Here is a 25,470-nt window from a genome sequence, read left to right as displayed (position 1 = left end):
TTTTGTCAGAACTCTCCATCATGACCCATTCGTCTTGGGTGGCCCTACAAGGCATGGCTCATAGTTTCACTGAGTGGGACTGTGCACCAGGCTTTGCCTCTGAGTCTTCATTTCTCTGGCTCCCAAAACAGAAACACCAGGCTACTCTGACCGTTTGACAAGGTCATGAGGGTCAAACAAAAGTATAAAGAACCTTTAAACATATCTGTTTGCTATGATTTAATTAAACATATGAACCAAAAGCTTTGACCAGTAAATGAGCCAGGACACAAAAGGATACAAGCCTTGTTAGATTAGCCTCCCATGTTTAACACAACCCAGAGCAGGAGTGTTAAGACTGAAGGTTCAGGATTGAAAATTAAGGTTTAAAGGAAAAAAAAATCTCTAAAGTAAACTGGATTAGAAGGAAGCTCACATCGTTTCATAGCTTAGCAATTCAAGTCATTGTTTTCAAGCTGAACATATCTTTTAAGACTCAGTGGTAGATCAGCAAACTTCTATTTATGGCAACACACAATTTATAGAAAATTACACAGAGAAATGACATGAACTTGGTCAGAGCCATTTTTGAGAGAGAAACACGGTGAGTATGACAAAGATTTCATAAGGAGTCAGGAAGTCTGGAACCCAGACTCCTAGATTACCTACAAAAGGTTATCTAGGACTTGAAAATTCAAAGACAGCAAAAGGTCACTTTGTAATCCATTATTCTGTGGCCTTACCTCACACCTCCACCTTTGTTAATGCTACTTGCTCTAAAATCCTTTTCCCCATTCTATCATCAGTAACAGCTTTCCAATCTTCAAAGCCTACTCAAACGCCACTTCTAACATGAAGTCTTCACAAACAACACTCATGGCTCCCTTCCAGCGGGTTTCCGTAACACCCATACCCTCAGTATTTTTAGTCTCAGTAAATTGGGACGTCAATTCTTACCCGTGAAAAGTAGAAAACACCTTATAATGAGCTTAGAAAAATGATGAGCACATGCTAGGTGCACCGTGAAAAGTACACTGATTAATAAATACATCAATTTTAGGAGTCTCATTTCCTGTAAGGGTGTCTCAAGCAGTAATTCAGTAAAGCCACCATTTGCACATTTAGGAAGGCCTACCTGGCCTGCACAGGTCTCCGTGTTGCTCTTTTTCACTGGCGTAGACCTCCATGCACCAAGCATGGTATGCAAACGAGAAGAGGTCTTCTATTTTAGCAGGTGGTCGGATTGCATTGTTCAGTCTCTTAAGCCACTCTTGACACTGCTCAAAGGTTGAGAACTGACACCTTTGTAAAGCCAAACAAGCACAAATGTGATCAGAAGACAGCTGACAATGAAATCTAAGGGAAGCCACCATCTCAAGAGTGCCTACTCACAGTGAAACAATAATTACAGTTAAAAATCATTAGTATAGAGGTGGTCTAATGTTTATGATTTATAATTTGAAAACACACATTCAACAAATTTTAGTCAATGATGCAAAATGTCAAGAAGAAAGCTAGACATGTGGAAAAACTTTTTTTTTTAAGACGAATAAAATCTCTTCTGAGACTGATTAGTGAAAATTATTGAAGTAAAATAGCAGTCCCTCTCCCAGGAATGGGGTTTCATTCCACTTCTCCCACCAAAGCTTTATGGTTGTCCCTCTCAAGAAAGATGTTCCGTTTTTGTTTTGTTACGACATATCACGCCAAACTCAGAAACAGTTCACAGTATTACTTTTAGCCAATTAGGGAATAATTTCAAAAGTAATCTACTTAGCAATTAAAATAAATCAGCAACTTCCGATTGAAAATCAGATACATTACACTGAAACTCTCAGCTGTGACCATGTAGAGACCAAAACAATTCTATTATCAAGTGCAATTTCAGTGCATATATATAACTAGGAGATTAAAATAATTTAAAATAATTAAAACTGTAAAAAATACTTAATATTTTCAAATGCAGTATTTAAAACTGAGTAATTAATACACAAGCTTTTTAAACTGTAAGTTATAACCAGTATCTATCAAAAGCAAGCCAAATCTCAATGGCTAAAAAGCAACCTAAATATTTACCTTAAAACCAAGGAGGAATCAACTATACTCCAATAAAAATTGGAAAAAACAAACAAACAAGGAGGTCATTTAAACCTCTCTCTCATCCCAACTAGTGTGACTTATCAACATGGCCACACAATGTTTACTGGAACTCTAGAATAGGTCATAAAAATAAAACAAACTGGGGGAGCTAAAAACTGGGAGAGCTACTAAATTTAAAATGCATTTCAGTCATCCCTTTTCAACCATTGTAACGATGAAGCCAACACTGAAGAAATTTGACGAGCAGCAGGACATCCGTAGAGTCTTAAAGTGCCTCCCAAACTGCTACCAGTTGCAACGGAGAAAATACAGAAATTACACAGAAAACGGGTGATTCCTTGAAAGAGCGATCAAAACTAACATCACTAGTAAGGAACAGGTGGGCACTGTTTGCCTCCAGCTGTAATACAATAGCCTGAAGAGGACACAACCTCACGTGTACAGTATTCCAGCTGAAAATGTACAACCTCAATTTATTCCTAAGGAAACACTGGACAGAAAAGCAGCATTCTATTATAATAAAAGATTGTTTTCTTCAAAGTGCTAATGTCAAAAAGATAAAGAAAGGTGATGCAAAACATTCTAGATTGAAGAAAGCTACAGAATCATGGCAACTAAATACAGTATGTGCCCTTGACTGAATCTTGCTCTGAATGAGGTAGGGGCAATGCTATAAAGGGCATTATTTGGTCAACTGACAGAATTAGAACATGTGTAGCAGACTGGATAAAATCATTACGAGTGTAAAACTGAAGCTGATAATGATATTGTGGTTATGTAACAAAATACCCCTATTCTTAAGAAAGCACACTACAGTATTTTGGGGCAAAGAGCCATGATTACATACCTTACTTTCAAATTGTTCAGAACAAGAATTTCTCACACACAAAATAACACAAATGGGGCAAAGTGTTAACAGTACTAGTGCTCTTTATAATTTTTATCTTTGTACTTATTTTGCAAATTTACAGTTATATCCAAATAAAAAAGAAAACATATCTTTCCAGTAACAAAGTAGCCTGAAGACAAAATATTTCAGGGACTAACTACTCAGAAAAATGTTCCTTACTAGGCTGACCCTCAAAAGCAGTTTTTGTTATCAAATCATGAATCCACCCTTTAAAAAATATTTTCCACACTAAACAACAGCATAAACATGTCACATACCTGATAACTTTGCAGTCTTTGCAAGTCAAATGAAGCTGAAATATATCTCGGCATTCAACACTTTCTATAAGCTGCAATGGAATCTGCAATTAAAAAAAGATGAAGTTCCCTTAGTCAAAAAGGCACTGCCCCTGCAGTTCTGCAAAGTGTCCAGCAAGAGTGATTAGAAAGCTCTACAGGAGAAAGCAGCACAGAACTGCATACTCCTGTGACTCCACAGCACTCAAGTGATCTACTGGGTGACCCGGGCTTCCCTTCCTCGGCCTCTAGTCAATGCCCTCAAGTCACGTCACAGCACAAGGACAACAAACAAAGAGGAGGCACCGCATCTCGAAGGACAAGGAAATACAGAAACGTGTCATCTCTCCGGCAACAAACGTACAATCTTCTCTCTCAAAGCACCACTTTATGATGCTAGAGCTAGCTGTGATTTGCAGTGACACAGAAGCTGAAGGGAACCAGAACAGTTAATCCTGTCCTGTTGACAAAAAAGAACTGCAGATCAAGATACGAGTGGGACTATACTTGTCGCCTATCCCAACGACAAGGTGGGCCTGGGCCTTTGTGTCAGCAAAGCAGCAACGTGAAAAAGACTGGAGGTCTGAACTGCCTGCGGTAGCACAGAAAGCCCAAGACAGCAGACGGAGCTGCTGGGCAGGCGCTCTGCTCAGCAGAAGAGGAGGGACAGCTCTCACAGTGAAAGGTTGTTGTTGAATTATGACGCCGGGATTTTTGGCCCCCGGAGGAGAATTTAATCTGGGGCCAGAGATGAGGCTTGATCACTCAGAGCTTTTGTGTAATAAAGTTTTATTAAAGTATAAAGGAGATAAAGAAAGCTTTTGACATAGGCATCAGAAGGGGGCAGAAAGAGTATCTCCCTGCTAGTCTTTAGCTGGATGTTATATAGTCACCAGCAGTCTGTTAATGAAAGGAAGGAATGTCTCAAAACTTAGAATGGCACCAGGCCCGTCACCCATAAGATGTATTTTGGGATAATCTTGGTTCTAAATGGTTTATCTTGGGCCATAAAAGGATTAACTTGAATTTTGAAGGGCAGAGCATTATGTAAATAGTGTCTTATATAGATTATAGATTATAGATTATATCAGAGTATAACATACTGGTTTATCAAGGAGGTTCTGAGCCCAAAAGGTGGAACCGACTTGAAGACAGAGTTTGGGGTAAATGTATAGTACATTAGCATAGCTTAAGATAAACATTTTTATAAGAAAAAGGAAATGGTTAACTTTAAGTGAAACCAGGTATCATTATGGCAACACAGAATTATAAGAGAAACCTCTTTTTAAATTTGTATAGAGAAGGAAAAAAAATATCGCTAGTTTGTTTCTTCATGCTGCTTAAGGGAGATAAAAATGTCTGACACTTGCAGGCTATTTCCTCCATTTGGAGACCCTTGGCCTTCCTGCCTGTTACCCTCTCAACAGTGGCCTCATCGGCTAGGTTTAATGTGTTTCAACAGACAAGCTGAGGAGCCCTGTTTGCCAAGTAGGGCTCAAGGTATGAGTAAGCTGGGATGGTTCTCTCTCTGCCAATCTGGTCATCTGATACTGAAACAAGATCAGCATGACAGTGGAGGGGGATCAGAGAAGGGAGGCAGACAGGAGGGAAAGCATCTGAAGAGGGTGATAAGTCCTCAAGCTGGTGTCAGAACCCTCCTTCTGTCCCTCAACTTTTCCTGACAACCGCCTGACCTCAAAAATTTCCAATTCCCAAAACTTTTAAAGAGAACCTGGTAAAAATTGTAGTGGATGCTCTCACTTGTTGAAAAAGGATCTTTTTACGCTGTATCAAGCCCAATCAAAATGTGGCTCTGGGAGCTGCAAGGAGCATTCCAGCATTTCGTGTTTTACATGAGGAGGAGGCAGTCTCCTCCAGCATAGAAAGAAACAAGAGAGCGCTGCTAGCTGAGCCCGTTTCAGAAACAGGCTTCGGGCAAACCCTGCCACACTGTGTGGTCACCAAAGTCAGCTGGGAACTCTCAGAACAAAGATGTGGAAAGAAGCCTGTATGATGGACACGTCGGACAAACAAAAAGAAACTGGGGCAGGGATTCAAAAAAAGAAAACAAAATACTGTTACTCAGGTTATGGCTGAGAGTTCTACTTCAGAGTAGAGCCTTCTAGATTTATCTACAAAATTCCTTTATAATAGGACCAGAAGTAAGAGAAAGACTAAGAATTCCTGCCTGTGTTCAGAGAAAGAAAAAGGACCTTTGGCCCTCTGTTTTTAGGTCCTCTACCCCAAGGTACTGTGAGAAAGCAGAGCTGATGCAGTTAAAAATTCCTTCAAGACCTGTACATCTAAGAAGGAACAACAACAACATCTCAGTAGGGATGAACTGTGAAGGCCTAACAGGAGATTGAGAGATCAGAAGCGGACACTGACCTTCCCTCAGGCCAGTCCTCTGTGTATTCTGGGACACTCATGTTATGTTTTTTGTTTTTTAAACCTACAGTCCCCGTTCTCCCCCAATATTCCCCTAAAAACAAAAAGGAAAAGAGATGCCAGACCGGCAGTTCAGAGGCTTGAGTTCTAATTTCAATTTTTAAAAATTTTATCAACCAAAATTCTGCCTGCTTACCAACTTCCTTGGACAATCCTCTAACCTTCCCATATGCCACCAGCCTTTGCTTTCTGGTGGTCCCAGCTTAGGAAGGCCCGGGCAGAGGGAATGGGAAGAGCCTCGGGTGGAGTGAGAGTGAGCTTTACAAATCCACAGGCTCTCACAGCAATCACCTGTTCCATGTCCCCTCCAACACCCTACCTTATAACTAGAAAACCTGAAAACCTACTAACATTATTACCAGATGCTGGAGGGAATGGACCAGCCTGTGCTATTTTGCTACAAAAAATAAAAGTTTTACATCCCTCCTATTTGGACTAGAGCCCAAGAGCCTAGGTTCAGACTTCTAAAATACAAAGACGCAACACCCCAGAGCATGCAGAGCACTCGCTGCCCACATGCTCCCAGTGTGCAATGTTTCACGTACTTTAAAACTGCAAACTTAAGAAAGAAGGATAGAAATACTGGTTGCTAGTATACCGATCCTACCAAATCACAACAACCATGTGTATTCAAGTCATAGATAGAGAAAACAGATTTTAATAATCGTGCAGATTATCACATGCAAGGAAGTTTAATGTGCAGCAAGAACAAGGGCATAAAAGAGAAACACTCGCTTTTGTATCAGATGAACAGCTCCCTTTTTTCTTCCCCTTTCATTTCAATGTTACTCTTCAATGCACCCACCCCACCCTCGAGATTGCCTTCCCTTCCCTTTGAAAAAGGTGAAAGCTAGCTAGCTTTTCCTCTTCATCCAGCCAACCAAAATATAAAATAAGCTTCTCTACTTCTTTAAAGGCAAGACCACTGATTCAGGTTTCTCAGCTTTCATCACATATGAGGAGGATCCCTACCATTTCTGTCACTAGACAGACCCAACAGCAAAGAGATACAGGTTCATGAGGCAGGCCATTTTACAGCTCGGTGAGGTTAAGACACTTCACTAAAGCTGCTGGCAGAGTCAGGACCAGAATCCATGGCTGCCTTCCAGCTCAGGGCCCTGCCAACAACATACATGGTGCTCCGTTCTTCCTCTAGGACGCCCTTCCCTTCTGTGTGAGCACTACTTCAGTTTTTCTTTCACTATTAAGCAGGCTCTTCACCAGGGATCTTAAGCGGAAAACAGAATGTAAACCAACCAAGATTCTCTAGAGGCAATTCTAAGAACTCTGAAGTCACAGTCATGTCCTCCCTAACCCAATGGTTCAGTGCTTTGCACCAGCGCGTCCTCATTTTGCTCCTTTCTTCTCTGCCGCCTTCCCGCCAGGCAATTCTCTCTCCCATTACAGTGCTTTTCTCCTTATAAAACCCACCAAACTCATGCTTAAAATACATCAAACACACTCCAGTGCTGTTAATCAATTCCTCTAAAGGTCAAAAGTTACCTTACATACACCAAAACTCATGAGAGCATCAATCCAAAAGAGCAGGACAGAGGCAGTTTAAGAACATAATAGACATGCATAAGTATAAGAGAGTCGCAGTACTCATTCCAGAGGGAATTTTATGTTATTTCCTACTGTATTTACCATAGTTCATTCTGGGTCTGTATATGTGTGAATTACTAAGCACCAGAATTTAAAAGGGGGATAATGCATACTTTTTAATAACAAATGCCCTTTTTAGAGACTGAATGAGGAAGTATTAACCTTGCATACACATGGCAAGTAAAAATGGCAGTAACAGAGTAAAAATAATGTAATGAGTCTTAACCTAAAATCTATATAACACACCGTGAATGATCTGGGTTCTAACGATTTAAAAACCAGTCAGAAGAAAATGGTCACAGGTTAAAGACTCAAATTCTTTATTGCTCACTTCTGGTATTTACAACGTACTCTTCCAACATGTGTTTTCAGAAGCCTCCTCTGATTTATGAATGCTAAGGCCAAAGGGCATCATTAACAATAACCTACTTCTGATGCTTGGAGAGTAACAAAGATTTTCAACGTACAACAGTTAGCAATGTAAAAAATGTGGGAAATGCTAAGGAAGGTGTTTCCAGGTGTACTTCCAGCTTGTTCCTAAGAAGCATTAACAGACCAGTCTAGAAATGGAATTTTACTGTCCTTTTAAGTACTAACGTGGTCCTTACTTCTGGTTGAACTTCAGTTTACATTTTTTGAAAGTCACAATTCCATCTGCTCATGGGACTATGGGGCTTTACCCCCACTCCACAAACTGTCCTCATGTACAAAACCACTAGAACTTTCTCTAATATGAGGAAAGGGACTCATGCAGAGAGGACACATTTTGCTGATTGGCAAGGTGAGCATCTGACACTCAAAACCAGTTTGTTCCCAAGCACAGGTGCAACAACCGCCTACAATTCTCATGCTACTTATTGGGATTTCAGAAGCAGCAGACTGAGAGGCGGTCTATTGAATTACACAACAAAAATCGTTTTAAAATTTCATTATCTTCACTTGAACACTTACTTGTTTGTAAATTGGCTGAGCAAAGAAATATACCTATACATATGTAAAAATACAGTCTGGGAAAAGCATGGAATAGGAGCAATTCATACCTTAAATGCTACAACTGAACTATACTGGAGGTTCTTTACCCTAGAAATTGGAAAGTTGATATAATGTATGTGCATTACAATATGATGTATTTCAATGTGCTGTGAGATTAAGAGAATATATGATATCAGACAACTATGTAAAGCTTGATGGTGTAAGTCATTTAAGAGTTACATGTGTTCATTTGAAAACATACAAAATGATGCAAACTGGAGCATGCCACAATACATACTGACACATCTGAGTTTTGATGGTTGAGATATGTTTGATTTAGATATAGTAACCTTTAGGGGAGGGGTCTCTTAGTATCACAGATTTTACTGAAATACTCATCTGCTGAGGGAGGACCAGAATAGGAGGAGCCATGGTTTCCTGGAGTGACCACAGGTTTTAGGAGCTTGGCGCTGTGATGGGATTAACTTATTTGTACAAAGAAGTCCTAGTCTCTTCCAATCTGAATTATTTAAAATCACTGCAACTACAAAATGCTTTTGCACAACCATTTTTCAGTGCAGAGCCATTACCTTGGGCTTTTAAAAAAGCGACAGGCAGCCTCTGTGCCTTAGAGGGTTATCATGCTAAATGGAAAACACTTTGGTGAAGAAACGGGTCACAAGTTAAAAACAAGGGTAAGTTTTCTTAAACACTGTATCTCAATCACAGTTCGGGGACCAACAATTCCAGTAAACAACCTACTCATACAGCTACTGCTGGAGAAAAAGATGATGCAGGCTTAGAGAAAAAGATGACTTAAAATGAGCTTTAAACCCAGAAAAAATTTTAAAATGGTCTAATATCTATTTCAAACCCATTATTAACTTCAATTCACTTAATATTTACTGAATACTATGGCACAAGTAAACACACTGGATTCTAAAGATACAAAGATGAACAAACAAAAAATTACAACATATCTGGTAAAAGTTGTCAAACTGTGTTCAAGACACAGAAAAGGTCAGAAGAGAGGGTAATAAACTGTCAGGGAGGGAGCTGGGACCGAGAAAGGCTTCACAGAAGAACATTATCACCTGAACTGGGTTTTGACAGATGAAGAAAAGTTCCTTGGGTAGGAGAAGAGAAAACTCAGAGGTATAAGGTGTGTCTGAGAGCCCAAAGAGGGTGGTTTTACTAATACAAAGGCGAGAAGGCGAGAGAGAGTGAGGCAGAAAAGCTGTAAAGGACCAAGGATCACACCACTTAGGGTGACACCGTGTTAAGTGATTTCATTTTAGAAGAAATCAAGAAAGACTGAAGGCCTTTAGGTTGGTCAATGACATGATCCAATGCATGCTTTCTCTCCAATAGATCCTCTACCCCAACAGATCTAAAAATAGTCTCTGAAATACCTGGCCATAAACCAAAAAGCTGAGAGACGGGACTGCATGAAAAAACGCAATGATAGAAAACTACGTTATCTCCACATGCAATTTAATTAAATTTCACCAATTCTAGACATTTAAACACAAAATTAAATTGGGTAATTCTACTAAATATTGCTGTCATTATTTCCATAGGAGCTGGTAGGGTCTGGTTGCTGGAATATCATAGGAGATTCCATCCTGTCCCCTCTTATCAGGGCCACTCAATTCCAAACAGACCCTTCTGAACAGCGGTACATGGTATGAAAGCACAATATGCCTCTTGCCTTGGTGAATCCAGTGTGTATTTTTAGCTGACAGAAAACTAAGACAAGAGCTACGATCCTAGCCCAAATCTACAGGCCCGAAGGAATTCAGGCCACAGTGACTCCTGGATGTAAACGCTTAACGGCACAGGACAGTCATCAACACTAAAACAATAAACACCAACCACAAAGAAAATGTCAGCCATTCGAGTCTTGACAAGGAAAAAATATGATGAAGGAACTGGGTGACTTGGATGGCTGAGTAAGACAACTTTCTAAGAATCCCAAAATGAGCTCCCAAACACACTATCTGAATGAAGGGACAGTCCTGAGCTTTTATAAGATGTCATAGTACACTTCTTTGTGGTAGAACCAAAGTGCAAAGAGCCACAACACTGTTCAATGAGGAAAGAAGGCAGCGTTCATTTGGTTAGAATACATGAACTTTGGCATTTCTGTGCTGGAAGACAAGTTTACTGAAAAATACTAAGGATGGCAATAGTGCTGGAAGACCCAGTTCACTGAGAATACCCTCTTAATTGAAAAGGAATGCACGCAAAAGTTGAGCTTTCCCTCTCTTCAGCAATACACAGTATATTACGCAAATAAACATTTTATTTAACATCTGTCCTTATACCACTAAGACGACGTGAGTCACTTCATTCTGTAACAGAAGCCTGCACTGAACTCAAAGTACATCTCATCATTTGACGCTGCTGTTCAGTTGCTAAGTTGGGTCCAACTCTCTGCGACCCCATGGACTACAGCAAGCCAGGCTTTCCTGTTCTACACTATCTCCTGTGAAGTCGCTCAGTCGTGTTCTACTCTTTGCGACCCCATGGATGGTAGCCTACCAGCCTCCGCAGTCCCTGGGATTTTCCAGGCAAGAATAATGGGGTGGGCTGCCATTTCCTTCTCCAGGGGATCTTCCCAACCCAGGGATCGAACCCGGGTCTCCTGCATTACAGACGCTTTACCGTCTGAGCCGCTATAGTAGTGTACTCTATCTCCTGGAGATTGCTCAAATTCATGTTCATGGAGTAGGTGATACTATCTAACCATCTTGCGCTCTACCACCCTCTTGTCCTTTTGCTTTCAATCTTTCCCAGCGTCAGGGTCTTTTTCAATGAGTCAGCTCTTTGCCATCAGGTGGCGAAAGTACTTCAGCATCAGCCCTTCCAATGAACAGTCAGGGTTGGCCTCCTTTAGGATGGACTGTTTTGATCTCCTTGCAGTCCACAGGACTCTCAAGTCTTCTCCAACACCACAGTTTGAAAGCATCAACTCTTCAGTGCTCAGCCTTCTTTAAGGTCCTACTCTCACATCCATAGGTGACTACTGGAAAAGCCACAGCTTTCACTAGACAGACCTTTGTTGGAAAAGCGATGTTTCCACTTTTTAATACGCTACTTGGGTTTGTCATGCATTCCCTTGCGAGGAACAAGTGTCTTTTAATTTCATGGCTGCAGTCACCATCCACAGTGATTTTAGAACCCACGAAAATAAAATCCGTCACTGTTTCCACTTTTCCCCCTTCTGTTTGCCATGAAATGATGGGACCTGATGCCATGATCTTACTGAATGTTGAGTTTTAAACCAGCTTTTCCACCCTCATCAAGAGGCTCTTCAGTTCCTCTTCGCTTTCTGCCATTAGAGTGTATCATCTGCATTTCTGAGACTGTTAACATTTCTCCTGGCGATCTTGACTCCAGCTTGTGATTCACCCACCTTGGCATTTCGCATGATTACTCCGCATACAAACTGAATGAACAGGGTGATAATATACAGACTTATCATACTCCTGTCCCTAGTTTGAACCTGTAAGCTGTTCCATATAGGGTTCTAACTGTTGTTTCTTAACCCATAAACAGGTTTCTCAGGAGACAGGTTATGGTAGTCTGGTATTCACATCTCTAAGAAACTTCCAGTTTGTTGTGATCCACACAGTCAAAGGCTTTATAGCATAGTCAATGAAGCAGATGTTTTTCTAGAATTCCCTTGATTTATCTGTGCACTTAGTTGCTCAGTCACATCCAACTCTTTGTGACTCCACGGACTGTAGCCTGCCAGGTTCCTCTGTCCATGGGGATTCCCCAGGCAACAATACTGGAGTGGGTTGCCATGCCCTCTTCCAGGCGATCTTCCCAACCCAGGGACTGAACCCAGGTCTCCCACATTGCAGGCGGATTCTTTACCAACTGAGCCACCAGGGAAGCCCTGCTTTCTCTATGATTCAACAAATGTTGACAATCTGACCTCCGGTTCTCTGCCTTTTCTAAACCCAACTCGTATCTCTGGTAGTTCTCGGTTCATGTACTGAAGCCTAGCTTGAAGAATTTTGAGCATAACCTTACTAGCGTGCGAAATGAGCACAACTGTATGGCAGTTTGAACATTCTTTGGCATAGCCCTTCTTTGGGATTGCAATGAAAATTAAGCTTTTCCAGTCCTGTGGCCATTGCTGAGTTTTCCAAATTTGCTGACATACTGCGTGTAGGACTTTAACTGCATCAACTTTTAGGATTTTAAACAACTCAGCTGGAATTCCATTACCTCCACTAGCTTTGTTCATAGCGATGCTTCCTAAGGCCCACTTGACTCCACACTCCAGGTTGTCTGGCTCGAGGTGATGTGACCACACCACTGTGGTCATTTGGGTGATTAAGAACTTTTTTGTATAGTTCTTTTGTGTATTCTTGCCACATCTTCTTAATCTCTTCTGCTTCTGTTAGGTTCTTTCCATTTCTGTCCTTTATCATGCCCATCTTCGCATGAAATGTTCCCTTGATATCTCCAATCTTCCTGAAGAGATCACGCATCTTTCCCATTCTGTTGTTTTCCTCTACTTCTTTGTATTGTTCATTTAAGAAGGTCCTGTGTCTCCTTGCTGTTCTCTGGAACTCTTCATTCAGTTAGGTAAATCTTTCCCTTTCTCCTTTGCTTTTTGCTTCTCTTCTTTCCTCAGCTATTTGTAAAGCTTCTTCAGACAACCACTTTTCCTCCTCACATTTCTTTTTCTCTGGGGTGGTTTTGGTCACTGGCTCCTGTACAATGTTATAAACTTCTGTCTATAGTATTCATCCCCTGCACTGAATAATCATAAGGGATTTGATTTAGGAGGTGGTGCTAGTGGTCAAGAACCTGCCTGCCAATGTGGGAGAAGTAAAAGATGCAGGTTCGATCCCTGGGTTGGGAAGATGCCCTGGAGAAGGAAATGGCAACCCACTCTAGTAGTCATGCCTGGAGAATCCCCTCGACAGAGGAGTCTGGTGGGCTACAGACCATAGGGTCGCTCAGAGTCAGACATGACTAAAGTGACTTAATGCATACCTGAATGGCCTAGTGGTTTTCCCCACTTTCTTCAGTTTAAGACTGAATTTTGCAATAAGGAGCTCATGATTTGAGCCACAGTCAGCTCCAAGTCTTGTTTTTGTTGACTGTGCAGAGCTTCTTCATCTTCGGCTACAAACAATATAATCAACTCAATTTTGGTATTGACCCTTTGGTGATGTCCACGTGCACAGTCATCTTCCGGTGTTGTTGGGAAAGGATGTTTGCTATCACCACTGTACTTTCTTGACAGAACTGTTAGCATTTGACATTAAGGTCTAGGAAATTCTCTCACCTGAGGCAGTCGGTAACGACTAAAAATTGAGAAATAAAAGCCCACCCAGCTTCGGCACCATTACAAATCTCGACGATACAGCATTACCAGCTGCAAATCATGCAGTGTTGCTAACAATGGACACCTCAGCTGACAACTACATATACCATTTTAATCAAGCGTAAGAGCTGCTTGCTAATGTAGCGTCCCCAGTGCTTAAATTGAGAAAAAAGCAGAGTACACAATGTTTTCATGCTGAACCCTATTAACACTCCTCTCGTGAGAAACTTCAGGTTTTTTACTTCCTTTCTCCATCTACGTTAGTGGAAGAACAGCTGATAGCACTTACATTAACAAGAGACTCCTTGAACTTGATGTGAAGTCTGTAATTAGAAAGGGCAATGACGGCATCCTCAGCACGGCCCACGTACTCTGTGCTTTCTCCATGAAGTTCAAGAAAAGGGACCTTCAAAGTGGAAGAAGAAACGCTTCAGAGTCCTGAAGTAGTAAAGCAAAGCCTTTAAACACAGGTCAGGTGAATGGACTATAAACACTGTCACCCAAGACAGCACATAAATGGGTACGGGACCTAAAGAGGATGAGTTTACACCTGCAAGATTCAAAAACCTAGTTATTCACATTTAAGACTCAAGAAGGAATGACACAGATGACCACACCTCAGTGGGAAAGTCCTTCTAAAAGAGATGTTTTCCAGCATACATTTCTGTCATGTGTGTGGTTTAGGGAAAAAACTACATTTCTCTAATATGTATTCCTACATGCAGGGCATTACTTCAATCCACTGGCTCTGCTACATTGTCACTATGATGCTTCATACTTGTTTCACAATCAAAAGTGGCCTGGAATTACCTGAAGATTCTCATCCTCCCGGATCAGCTGCTTCCTGGGAAAGATCTGATTGGCCTGGATGCACTCAAGGCTGTGCCGAGTCTCTTCATCCTGGAAAAAACCCAAATGTTCAAATAATTTCAAAGCTTCTACTCCATGTTTGGTTTTTCTGCCATGTCTAGTAGCATAATCACAATGAAAATCCAGGTGCCTCTAAATGGAAAAAACATCAATACCAAAGAAAGTCAAAGAGGTTAAGAACATTTCTATTAAGCACTAATAAGTTGTTAGTATATTACTTTTAGGAGAAACTAAGATATAGTGGCTTTTTTCTCTTAAGTTATAATCTTTATTTTTAAAAGATGCATTCTGAATTATTATTTAAGAATGAAATGATATGACCAATATCTGGAATATGACTCAAAACATTTGGAGGGGGAAGGGTAACAAGGAAGTGAACGGAGCATAAATGAAACAGCTGTCTATGAGGGGATTAATACATGGAACTTTAAGTGAGAGTTCACTATACCTCAGTGTCTACTCTGGTTATATGGGAACTTTCCATAACAAAAACTGCTTTCTTTTCAATGTAAACTGAAAAACTGAATCCTCAAACTGAAAACGTGTGTGAACCACTACCCCTAGTTTAATCTTTGTATTACATATTTATTTCTATTAAGGGCTTCCCTGGTGGCTCAGACAGTAAAGCGTCTGCCTGCAATGCAGGAGACCCGGGTTCAATTCCTGGGTTGGGAAGATCCCCTGGAGAAGGAAATGGCAATCCACTCCAGCACTCTTGCCTGGAAAATCCCATGGACAGAAGAGCCTGATAGGCTACAGTCCATGGGGTCACAAAGAGTCGGACACGACTGAGCAACTTCACTTTCACTTTCACAAGACAATCTCAAAAAAAATTAAATTATAATCTAAATGGTACTTGAACTACTCGTAATTTACATAAAACCAGTCTTTTACATTATAAATTTGTATGGTATACAAAGATCAGGGGGAAAAGGAATCTACTGGAAAGTCCAGGGGTAAATTATGATGAAATTATTTACACAGCAAGTTTTATAAGAACAATAGCAATTTTAAGCATACACTCTAATAGAATGGTTCTCAAAATGTGATCTGCGGATTCTGAGACCCTTTCAGGGCCTCTATAAGGTTAAAATCACAGGCACAGTAATACTGAGACTTTTTTAAATACTAAGCCTGTGATAATAGCCTTTTTTCTCTGCATTGACATTTGTACAAACAGCACAGAGAGCTTCAGTGGGTAAACCTGCTGGCCCCTTATTATAATCTAGCAGTGGCACTCTGAATGTCCTTGGTAACAAGTAGGAGAAAAATGATCAATTTTATTACATTCTGACCCTTAAGTCTTTTTCTTTTTTAAAGAGGAAACAGGGACTTCCCTGGTGGTCCAGTGGTTGAGACTCTAAGCTCCCAATGGAGGGAGCATGCGTTCAATCCCTGGTTGGGGAACTAAGATCCCACATGCTGCATGTCCAATAAATATATAAAATAAAATATTAAAAAATAAACAGGAAATACACATGAAAGCCTTCTGCTGCACACTGAAGTATTATGGCTGTCTCAAGGTAAAGCACTTGTGCAACTGTTTCAGTTACAAGCTGAACTAGCAACTTCTTTTGCAGATCAATGAGCACCATTTGCAAGTGAAAAGAACTGACAAACTATGGTAATTCGGACTTCAGCAGGTCTTTTCTTCAAATGCCATCAGTTGCCAGTGATGAAGTTTTAATGAGACAATTAGAATTTTGAAAGGCCATCATCTGCCGGAAGGAACTTTACAGCTTTCCAGTACCAAATACTTTCCTGATATGCCCAGTGGCAATACTACCAGTGTGATTTTTAAAATAAATTTTATTGCAAAATAGGTCTACCTTTGGAAGACCTGCATTACTCATTTTCTCATTATTCATTATTTTCAAAATGACCTGTTCATGATGTTACAAAATCATGCATGGATAGGAGATCCATTTAAAGTGCAAGACAACTGATGGTCTGAACAAAAAGTTCACTGACATGACTTCAAATTCCACATTGCAACTAACCTTCAAAGAACTGACACTTGTCAAGTTTTGATGTGTAACAGACAAATATAACTACCTGGAAAAATTACTAAAGTACTCTTTCATTTTCTAACTACTGAGTAAGCCTGGATTTACTTCATTTCAAAAAATACACTGTAACAAATCAGATGAGGAAGTAGATATGAGAATCCAGCTATCATCTATTAAACCAAATATTTTTTTAAAACTGTAAAAATGTAAAACAACATCACTCTTTTACATTAATTATTGCTGGATGAGAAAAACGTTACTTTTCACTTAAAATGTTATGGGAAATTGGTACTGTTACGTTTAAAATGAATTTATGAACATTTTAAGGGTTTCTCAGCTTTGACTTCTAAATCAAATCTCTTACAATTATACAGTGGAAGTAACAAATAGATTCAAGGGATTAGATCTGATAGAGTGCCGGAAGAACTAAGGATGGATGTTCATGACACTGTACAGGAGACAGTGATCAAGACTATCCCCCAAAAAAAGAAATGCAAAAGGGCAAAACTGTTGTCTGAGGAGGCCTTACAAATAGCTATGAAAAGAAAAGAAGTGAAAGGCAAAGGAGAAAAGGAAAGATATACCCATTTGAATGCAGAGTTCCAAAGAACAGCAAGGAAATATAAGAAAGCCTTCCTCAGTGATCAATGCAAAGAAATAGAGAAAAACAATAGAATGGGAAAGACTAGAGATCTATTCAAGAAAATGAGAGCTACCAAGAGAATTTTTCATGCACAGATGGGCAATAAAGGACAGAAATGGACAATAAAGGACAGAAACAGTATGGCCCTAACAGAAGCAGAAGACATTAAGAAGTGGCAGGAATACACAGAAGTACTGCACAAAAAAGATCTTCACGACCCATGTGATCACACGATAATCACGATCATGTGATCACAACCCTAGAGCCAAACATCCTGGAATGTGAAGTCAAGTGGGCCTTAGGAAGCATCACTATAAAGCTAGTGGAGGTGACAGAATTCCATCTGAACTATTTCAAATCCTAAAAGATGATGCTGTGAAAGTGCTGCACTCAATATGCCAGCAAATTTGGAAAACTCAGCAGCAGTGGCCACAGGACTGGGAAAAGTCAGTTTTCATTCCAATCCCAAAGAAAGGCAATGCCAAAGAATGCTCAAACTATCGCACAATTGCACTCATCTCACACGCTAGTAAAGTAATGCTCAAAATTCTCCAAGCCAGGCTCCAACAGTATGTGAACTGTGAAATTCCAGATGTTCAAGCTGGTTTTAGAAAAGGCAGAGGAACCAGAGACCAAACTGCCAACATCAAAAAAGCAACAGAGTTTGAGAAAAACATCTACTTCTGCTTTATTGACTATACCAAAGCTTTTGACTGTGTGGATCACAATAAACTGGAAAATTCTGAAAGAGATGGGAATACCAGACCACCTGACCTGCCTCCTGAAAAATCTGTATACATGTCAAGAAGCAACAGTTAGAACTGGACATGGAACAACAGACTGGTTCTAAACAGGAAAAGAAGTACATCAAGGCTGTATATTACCACCCTGCTTATTTAACTTATATGCAGAGCACATCATGAGAAACGCTGGGCTGGAGGAAGCACAAGCTGGAATCAAGACTGCCGGGAGAAATATCAATAACCTCAGACATGCAGATGACACCACTCTTATGGCAGAAAGTGAAGAGGAACTAAAGAGCCTCTTGATAAAAGTGAAAGTGGAGAGTGAAAAAGTTGGCTTAAAGCTCAACATTCAGAAAACTAAGATCATGGCATCTGGTCCCATCACTTCCTGGCAAAGAGATGGGGAAACAGTGACAGACTTTATTTTCTTGGGCTCCAAAATCACTGCAGATGGTGACTGCAGCCATGAAATTAAAAGACGCTTACTCCTTGGAAGGAAAGTTATGACCAATCTAGACAGCATATTCAAAAGCAGAGACGTTACTTTGCCAACAAAGGTCCGTCTAGTCAAGGTTATGGTTTTTCCAATGGTCCTGTATGGATGTGAGAGTTGGACTGTGAAGAAAGCTGAGCGCCAAAGAATTGATGCTTTTGAACTGTGGTGTGGGAGAAGACTCTAGACAGTCCCTTGGACTGCAAGGAGATCCAACCAGTCCATCCTAAAGGAGATCAGTCCTGGGTGTTCTTTGGAAGGACTGATGCTAAAGGTGAAAGTCCAAGACTCTGGCCACCTCATGAGAAGAGTTGACTCATTGGAAAAGACTTTGATGCTAGGAGGGATTGCGGGCAGGAGGAGAAGGGCACGACAGAGGATGAGATAGCTGGATGGCATCACCGACTCAATGCACATGAGTTCGGGCGAACTCCAGGAATTGGTGATGGACAGGGAGGCCTGGTGTGCTGCAGTTCATGGGGTCACAAAGAGTCGGACACGACTGAGCGACTGAACTGAAACACAGAAGGGGGCTTCCCTGGTTGCTCAGAGGTAAGACACACTCTTGCCAATGAAGGAGACACAGGTTCGATCCCTAGGTCGGAAGATCCCCAGGAGTAGGAAATGGTAATCCACTCCAGTATTCTCACTGGGGAAATCCCATGGACAGAGGAGCCTGGCAGGCTTCAACTGATGGAGTCACAAAGAGTTGGACAATATTTAGTAACTAAACAACTACAACAAAACACTTTTATTCTCTTAAAGATCATTTCACAGATCATTTAAGTGATTTCCTAACTAGATTTTTACTGACCTCTAAATAGTGTAGAATTAAAATAATATAGCATGCTTTAAAAAAAAAAAAACCCAGAGAAGCCGTTTACCAATTCATTTTTGCTGGCACATTCACTTGCATGCTACTCCAGGCCAATGTATATAATCTAAGTAGTTACTGAAAACTGAAACTGGAATGAATGATTTTTCAACATATGAGAATTTGGCAAGACAAGAACATAAATAATTTTTCACAGTCAAATAAAATATATGCTCTTTTTATAAGACTGTCCTAGTACACGATACATGTACAGCTTCTGAACTGATTTCCCCCCGTATATAAAAAATGCCTTTAATTCCGAAGGATTAAGATAGACTAACCCTAATCCTGAGAGTTGGACTATAAAGAATGCTGAATGCCGAAGAATTGATGCTTTTGAACTCGGGTGCTGGAGAAGACTCTTGAGAGTCCCTTGGACTGCAAGGAGATCCAACCAGTCCATCCTAAAGGAAATCAGTCCTGAATATTCATTGGAAGGACTAATGCTGAAGCTGAAACTCCAATACTTTGGCCACCTGATGTGAAGAGCTGACTCACTGGAAAAGACCCTGATGTTGGGAAAGATGAAGTGGGGAGGAGAAGGGGACGACAAAAGATGAGATGGTTGGATGGCATCACCGACTCAATGGACATGAGTTTGAGTAGACTCCAGGAGTTGGTGATGGACAGGGAGGCCTGGCATGCTGCGGTCCATGGGGTCATAGAGTCGGACACGACTGAGCAAATGAACTGAACTGAGGATAGACTATTGACTTTCCAAAAAGAATGGTAAAAATATTACTTACCTAAACATAAGCTGAATCAACTGCCGAATTTATTATATTTACTTAGTTTCATAGGTAAAAGGGAGGCCAAACTTGAGATGGCTGATGGGGGAAGAGCTGGAAGGAGACAAAGGGAAGGACGAGAAAAAGTCTGGCAGGTGTGTTAACCTGTTAAGAGGCTTGAAAATAAATTTACCCTGGGCTAGCTACAAGCAGTAGTTTACTAGGATGAGAGAGAGAGAATATAATCCACTTGGTCAATTTCCTGATATCACTGAGGAACACTGGGCATGGTGGAATCTCATACTTATTAATCCCTACCAGCTCCATGTGGGGTCGCTATAAAATCTTGAAAACAGATCAGTCACCACCGTCCCAGGCTAACTTCTGCTACTTGGTAAGCTATGTAGGTAACAGAAGTCAGTCTATAAGTCAGGGGGAAGTCAACATTAAAGATAAATATTTAAAGAACATGGGGAGTAGAGGCTAACCACTGGAAATGTCTATAAACTAAAGTTATGTATAAATGTTGCAGGATTTTAAAAAAACTACTCTTTAGAGTCACATATGTGTAGAAACACAATGGAGTATTGCTCAGCCGTTAAAAAGAATTCATTTGAATCAGTTCTGATGAGATGGATGAAACTGCAGCCGATTATACAGTGAAGTAAGCCAGAAAGAAAAACACCAATACAGTATACTAACACATATATATGTAATTTAGAAAGATGGCAATGACGACCCTGTATGCAAGACAGGAAAAAAGACACAGCTGTGTATAACGGACTTTTGGACTCAGAGGGAGAGGGAGAGGGTGGGATGATTTGGGAGAATGGCATTCTACCATGTATACCATCATGTAAGAATTGAATCGCCAGTCTATGTCTGACGCAGGAATACAGCATGCTTGGGGCTGGTGCATGGGGATGACCCACAGAGATGTTATGGGGAGGGAGGTGGGAGGAGGGTTCATGTTTGGGAACACATGTAAGAATCGAAGATTTTAAAATTTAAAAAATAAAAAACAAAAAAAATTTAAAAAAATGTAAAAGTTTAAAGTGATTATCAGTCTCATTGTCAATTTTAGTTACCATTCTTAAAAGTGGCATTAAAAGTCAAAAATAAAAATTTCTGTTGATATCATGTTTGTGGTTTCTTTCAACATAATCCAAAGAGGTGGGGGTGGGGAGTCAGAAGGAACAAACGCGGTCATGAACTGATCACTGCGTCTGGCTGCTGTCTGTGTGGGGCTTGGGAGCACACCATACTATTTTCAGTCCACACAGGCCTGCGAGTTGTCCACAACGAAACACAGAAACATGTTCCTAGTGCTCAGCCTCCCCAGAAGACCAATGTTATTCAAGAATTTTTTTTAAGTATGAAAGGATGATATTCAAGAAAAACCAGTGCTTCTGAATTCTCTACACAGAAAAATAAGGATTAAGAACACCGTAACCAAATGGTTAAAACAGAAAATATTAATTAATACTACTTACACCAATGGTTCAACAATTTGAAAAGTGTTGGGTAGCTAGTAAAAAATCATTAGGAGTCCAACGAATCAAAGAAAAATGTTTAATTCATTTAGTGAAATAAGCAAAACAGAAATTTAATGTTTTAATTCCAACTACATAAACTATACACAGGCACATAAACTAGTCAGAAAGGAATACCACCATGGGCTCTGGCGGAAGGATTATAAATGAGCACTTCTAAAGACTTACTATGAAGCTGCTTAATGAGAGTTTTTTTTAAACACATGGTCACACCGGCTCCCTGAACACCGTGCGCGCACACACGACTATCTGCAGGGCACCAGAGCAAGGACAGGGCTGCTGTGCGGAACACAGAGAAGCGCAACCCTTCTGTGCCCAGGAGAGCTGCTTCCACGAGCCCGCCACGGGTGGCTCACTAGCGCTGGCATACAGATCAGATAAACATTAGGCAAATGCTCTCAATTCATTAAAAACTCGTGAAAACCAATAAAATAATACAGCATAAAGAAAAGCTCATCAGTACTTGGGTATAGGATACATCAGAAAGCTGTTGTGACCATAAACTGAGAAAAAACTGGCAAAGATTAAAAATGACAGGTGTTACCTTTCCCATTTTAACGGGACTTCTATACACCTAGGTTTTTTGGTTTTAGTTTGTTTTTAATGTTGAAAGGCACTTTCCATCCATGTTCCCAATGATGCTTGAAATTAGCATGGCCTTTTCAATTCCTTCTTTGTGTGCCAGCATGACAGTTTGGATCTAGTGAACATCACCAAGGTAGAAGCAGGACAATATTACAGAGGGCCATTTTTTCCTTAAGCCTTGAAGCTCTGTCTACATATTTTTGGGACTGATAGAAATGTAGCTGGCTCATTGCTCCCACTTCTCTGCCTAAAGTGGGTCCTAAATGGCTCGCAAGTCACTGAAATACACTCGTTTTAGTCACAGATGCAGGCAGGCCTTGTGCAGAGCTACTTCATCTTCTTTGGGATAAAAACAATGTTAAAGAGGAAAAACAGGGAAGACAGGGAACCGCTTTCATCCAGAAAGGTAAATTCATAAAGAATATGTGTATGACCATATTAATTCTCCACAACGCAACACATACAGAGAAAAGCTTCTTACTGTATCTTCCTTCCCAGAAAAGAAATAAGAAACCTGAAGTCCAAGAAACATTTGTTCTTGAATCTATTTACACTACCTGACTGAAAATAGACAATATCTAACTCACACGATTAAAGTGAATAGAAGCAAAACTGCTCTAAGACACTAAAATACTCAAATTATTATTAGTGATACTAAGTAAACAATAAAAGACAACAGACAGTTCTGATGGCGGGAACTGTAAACTCACTAGTATTCACTTCACTGTCAGGGGAGAGTTCGAGTCCAGCTGTCTTGCTGTTTCTCCGTACTTACCATGACAGGAGGCCCAGGTGAGGAGGAGAGATCTCCGTCCCTTCTTCAGTGTCTTGGCAAGCCTTTTCTTTCCTTTACGCCTGGAACTTGAGGGGAGGAAAAGGACAAAATTGGTAATTTTCCAGGTGTGTGCTAAGTTGCTCAGTCGTGTCTGACTGTGCGACCCTGTGGACTGCAGCCCGCCAGGCTCCTCTGTCCATGCAATTCTCCAGGCAGGAACACTGGAGCGTGTTGCGTGCCCTCCTCCACGGGATCTTCCCGACCCAGAGATGGGGCCAGCATCTCAGGCATCTCCTCCATTGGTGGGGGTGGTCTTTGCCACTAGCACCACCTCAGAAGCCCAATTTCCCATTTGGCCATACCCTAATTAAAGGAACTGCATATACAAGGACCGAAGGACTTGACCAGAGTCAGCCAAGAAAATGCTGAGAGTCACCCAGCCAACCCACTAGTCAAATCCAAAATCCTTTAAAGCGCTGCGAAAATCATCCTGGCCGTAACCTATCTGAGCAAAAACAATTGCGAAAGCTCTCACGCTCCTAAAGTTGACAACAACATGAAAACTATCATAAACCTTAGATGAAAATAATAAAGCTATAATTAAAACCAACTTGTGAATGAAAATACAGCATATAACAATGTAATTCTTACAATATTATACAGCATGTTTTTGTGAATCCTGTAAATTCAGAATGGATCTCCCCATCTGTGGGAACCGAACTGACTTAGTACACAAAATATGAAAGAAAAAAGTCTTTTACCCCAACATCCTGCGCTCAGTGAAAACTCAGGCCGCGCTGATGCCTTTACCTGGCTTTCAGAAACAACTATAATACTGGGGGAGGAACACCGAACAAGAAACTCAGGCTACTAAGAACACTATCACTTTAATAAATAGCTTTCTAAATGTGTATATATATATATATATATATTTATATATATATATATATATATATATAAAACAGATACATTACATGCAAAGCCAGCATTTCTAGTTCACTAAACTTCCACGAATACTGCATATTTTTGCAAGTCTGGGATTCAATATTCAAAGCAGATGCTTTATGATCAATGAAAGCGAGGGGAGAGAGGCCATGGCGGCAGCAGGGCACAGAGCCTCACACAGCTGTGCCTGGAAGCGTGGCCTGAGGTGGCGTAAAGGAGGCTCTGGCTGCAGGGTGGGAACAGACTAGACTGAAATTGCACTCATCTCACACGCTAGTAGAGTAATGCTCAAAATTCTCCAAGCCAGGCTTCAGCAATACGTGAACCGTGAACTTTCAGATGTTCAAGCTGGTTTTAGAAAAGGCAGAGGAACCAGAGATCAAATTGCCAACATCCGCTGGATCATTGAAAAAAGCAAGAGAGTGCCAGAAAAACATCTACTTCTGCTTCATTGACTATGCCAAAGCCTTTGACTGTGTGGATCACAATAAACTGTGGAAAATTCTGAAAGAGATGGGAATACCCAGACCACCTGACCTGCCTCTTGAGAAATCTGTATGCAGGTCAGGAAGCCACAGTTAGAACTGGACATGGAACAACAGACTGGTTCCAAATAGGAAAAGGAGTATGTCAAGGCTGTATATTGTCACCCTGCTTATTTAACTTCTATGCAGAATACATCATGAGAAACGCTGGACTGGAAGAAACACAAGCTGGAATCAAGATTGCCAGGAGAAATATCAATAACCTCAGATATGCAGATGACACCACTCTTATGGCAGAAAGTGAAGAGGAGCTAAAGAGCCTCTTGATGAAAGTGAAAGAGGAGAGCGAAAAAGTTGGCTTAAAGCTCAGCATTCAGAAAACCAAGATCATGGCATCTGGTCCCATCACTTCATGGCAAATAGATGGGGAAACAGTGACAGACTATTTTTTTGGGCTCCAAAATCACTGCAGATGGTGATTGCAGCCATGAAATTAAAAGACGCTTACTCCTTGGAAGCAAAGTTATGACCAACCTAGACAGAATATTCAAAAGCAGAGACATTACTTTGCCAACAAAGGTCTGTCTAGTCAAGGCTATGGTTTTTCCAGTAGTCATATGGATGTGCGAGTTGGACTATAAAGAAAGCTAAGCGCCGAAGAATTGATGCTTTTGAACTGTGGTGTTGGAGAAGACGCTTGAAAGTCCCTTGGACTGCAAGGAGATCCAACCAGTCCATCCTAAAGGATATCAGTCCTGAGTGTTCATTGGAAGGACTGATGCTGAAGCTGAAACTCCACTATTTTGGCCACCTGACATGAAGAGGGGACTCACTGGAAAAGACCCTGACGCTGGGAAAGACTGAAGGTAGGAGGAGAAAGGGATGACAGAGGATGAGATGGTTAGATGGCACCACCGACTCAATGGACATGAGTTTGGGTGAACTCCAGGAGTTGGTGATGGACAGGGAGGCCTGCTGTGCTGCAGTTCATGGGGTAGCAAAGAGTCGGACACGACAGAGACTGAACTGAAGTTGAGTAACAAGGCCTTGATTTTCAAACAGATTTAACAATTTAAGAAAACTCAAAGAAAGAATCAAGTTGCAATTTAAAAGATCATGTTT

The 25,470-nt window shown here is 40.8% G+C and overlaps 1 protein-coding gene across 20 annotated transcripts in view; it reads right to left on the bottom strand.

Annotated features, from left to right (window-relative positions):
* Window positions 1–25,470, bottom strand: part of MTMR3 (myotubularin related protein 3) — a 129,612-nt gene that overhangs the window by 35,868 nt on the left and 68,274 nt on the right. For 16 of the 20 annotated variants that reach the window (XR_011249857.1, XM_069557194.1, XM_069557187.1 and 13 more), the window contains 5 exons: window positions 22,919–23,004; window positions 14,453–14,542; window positions 13,932–14,048; window positions 3,247–3,329; window positions 1,115–1,281 (listed from right to left, as the gene is read on the bottom strand). Coding sequence is in view for 15 of the 20 variants with exons in the window: in XM_069557194.1 (XP_069413295.1) it covers window positions 1,115–1,281; window positions 3,247–3,329; window positions 13,932–14,048; window positions 14,453–14,542; window positions 22,919–22,921 (460 nt within the window). In the remaining 5 variants the exon portion in view is untranslated. The remainder of the gene's footprint in view (window positions 1–1,114; window positions 1,282–3,246; window positions 3,330–13,931; window positions 14,049–14,452; window positions 14,543–22,918; window positions 23,005–25,470) is intronic. The other 4 variants (XM_069557204.1, XM_069557207.1, XM_069557208.1 and 1 more) reach the window with 1 other exon arrangement.

Source organism: Ovis canadensis, chromosome 17, assembly GCF_042477335.2.
Source record: "Ovis canadensis isolate MfBH-ARS-UI-01 breed Bighorn chromosome 17, ARS-UI_OviCan_v2, whole genome shotgun sequence".
Lineage (NCBI taxonomy): Eukaryota > Metazoa > Chordata > Mammalia > Artiodactyla > Bovidae > Ovis > Ovis canadensis.
The sequence above is the reverse complement of the archived record's forward strand: the minus strand, read 5'-3'. Positions and strand labels throughout refer to the sequence as shown.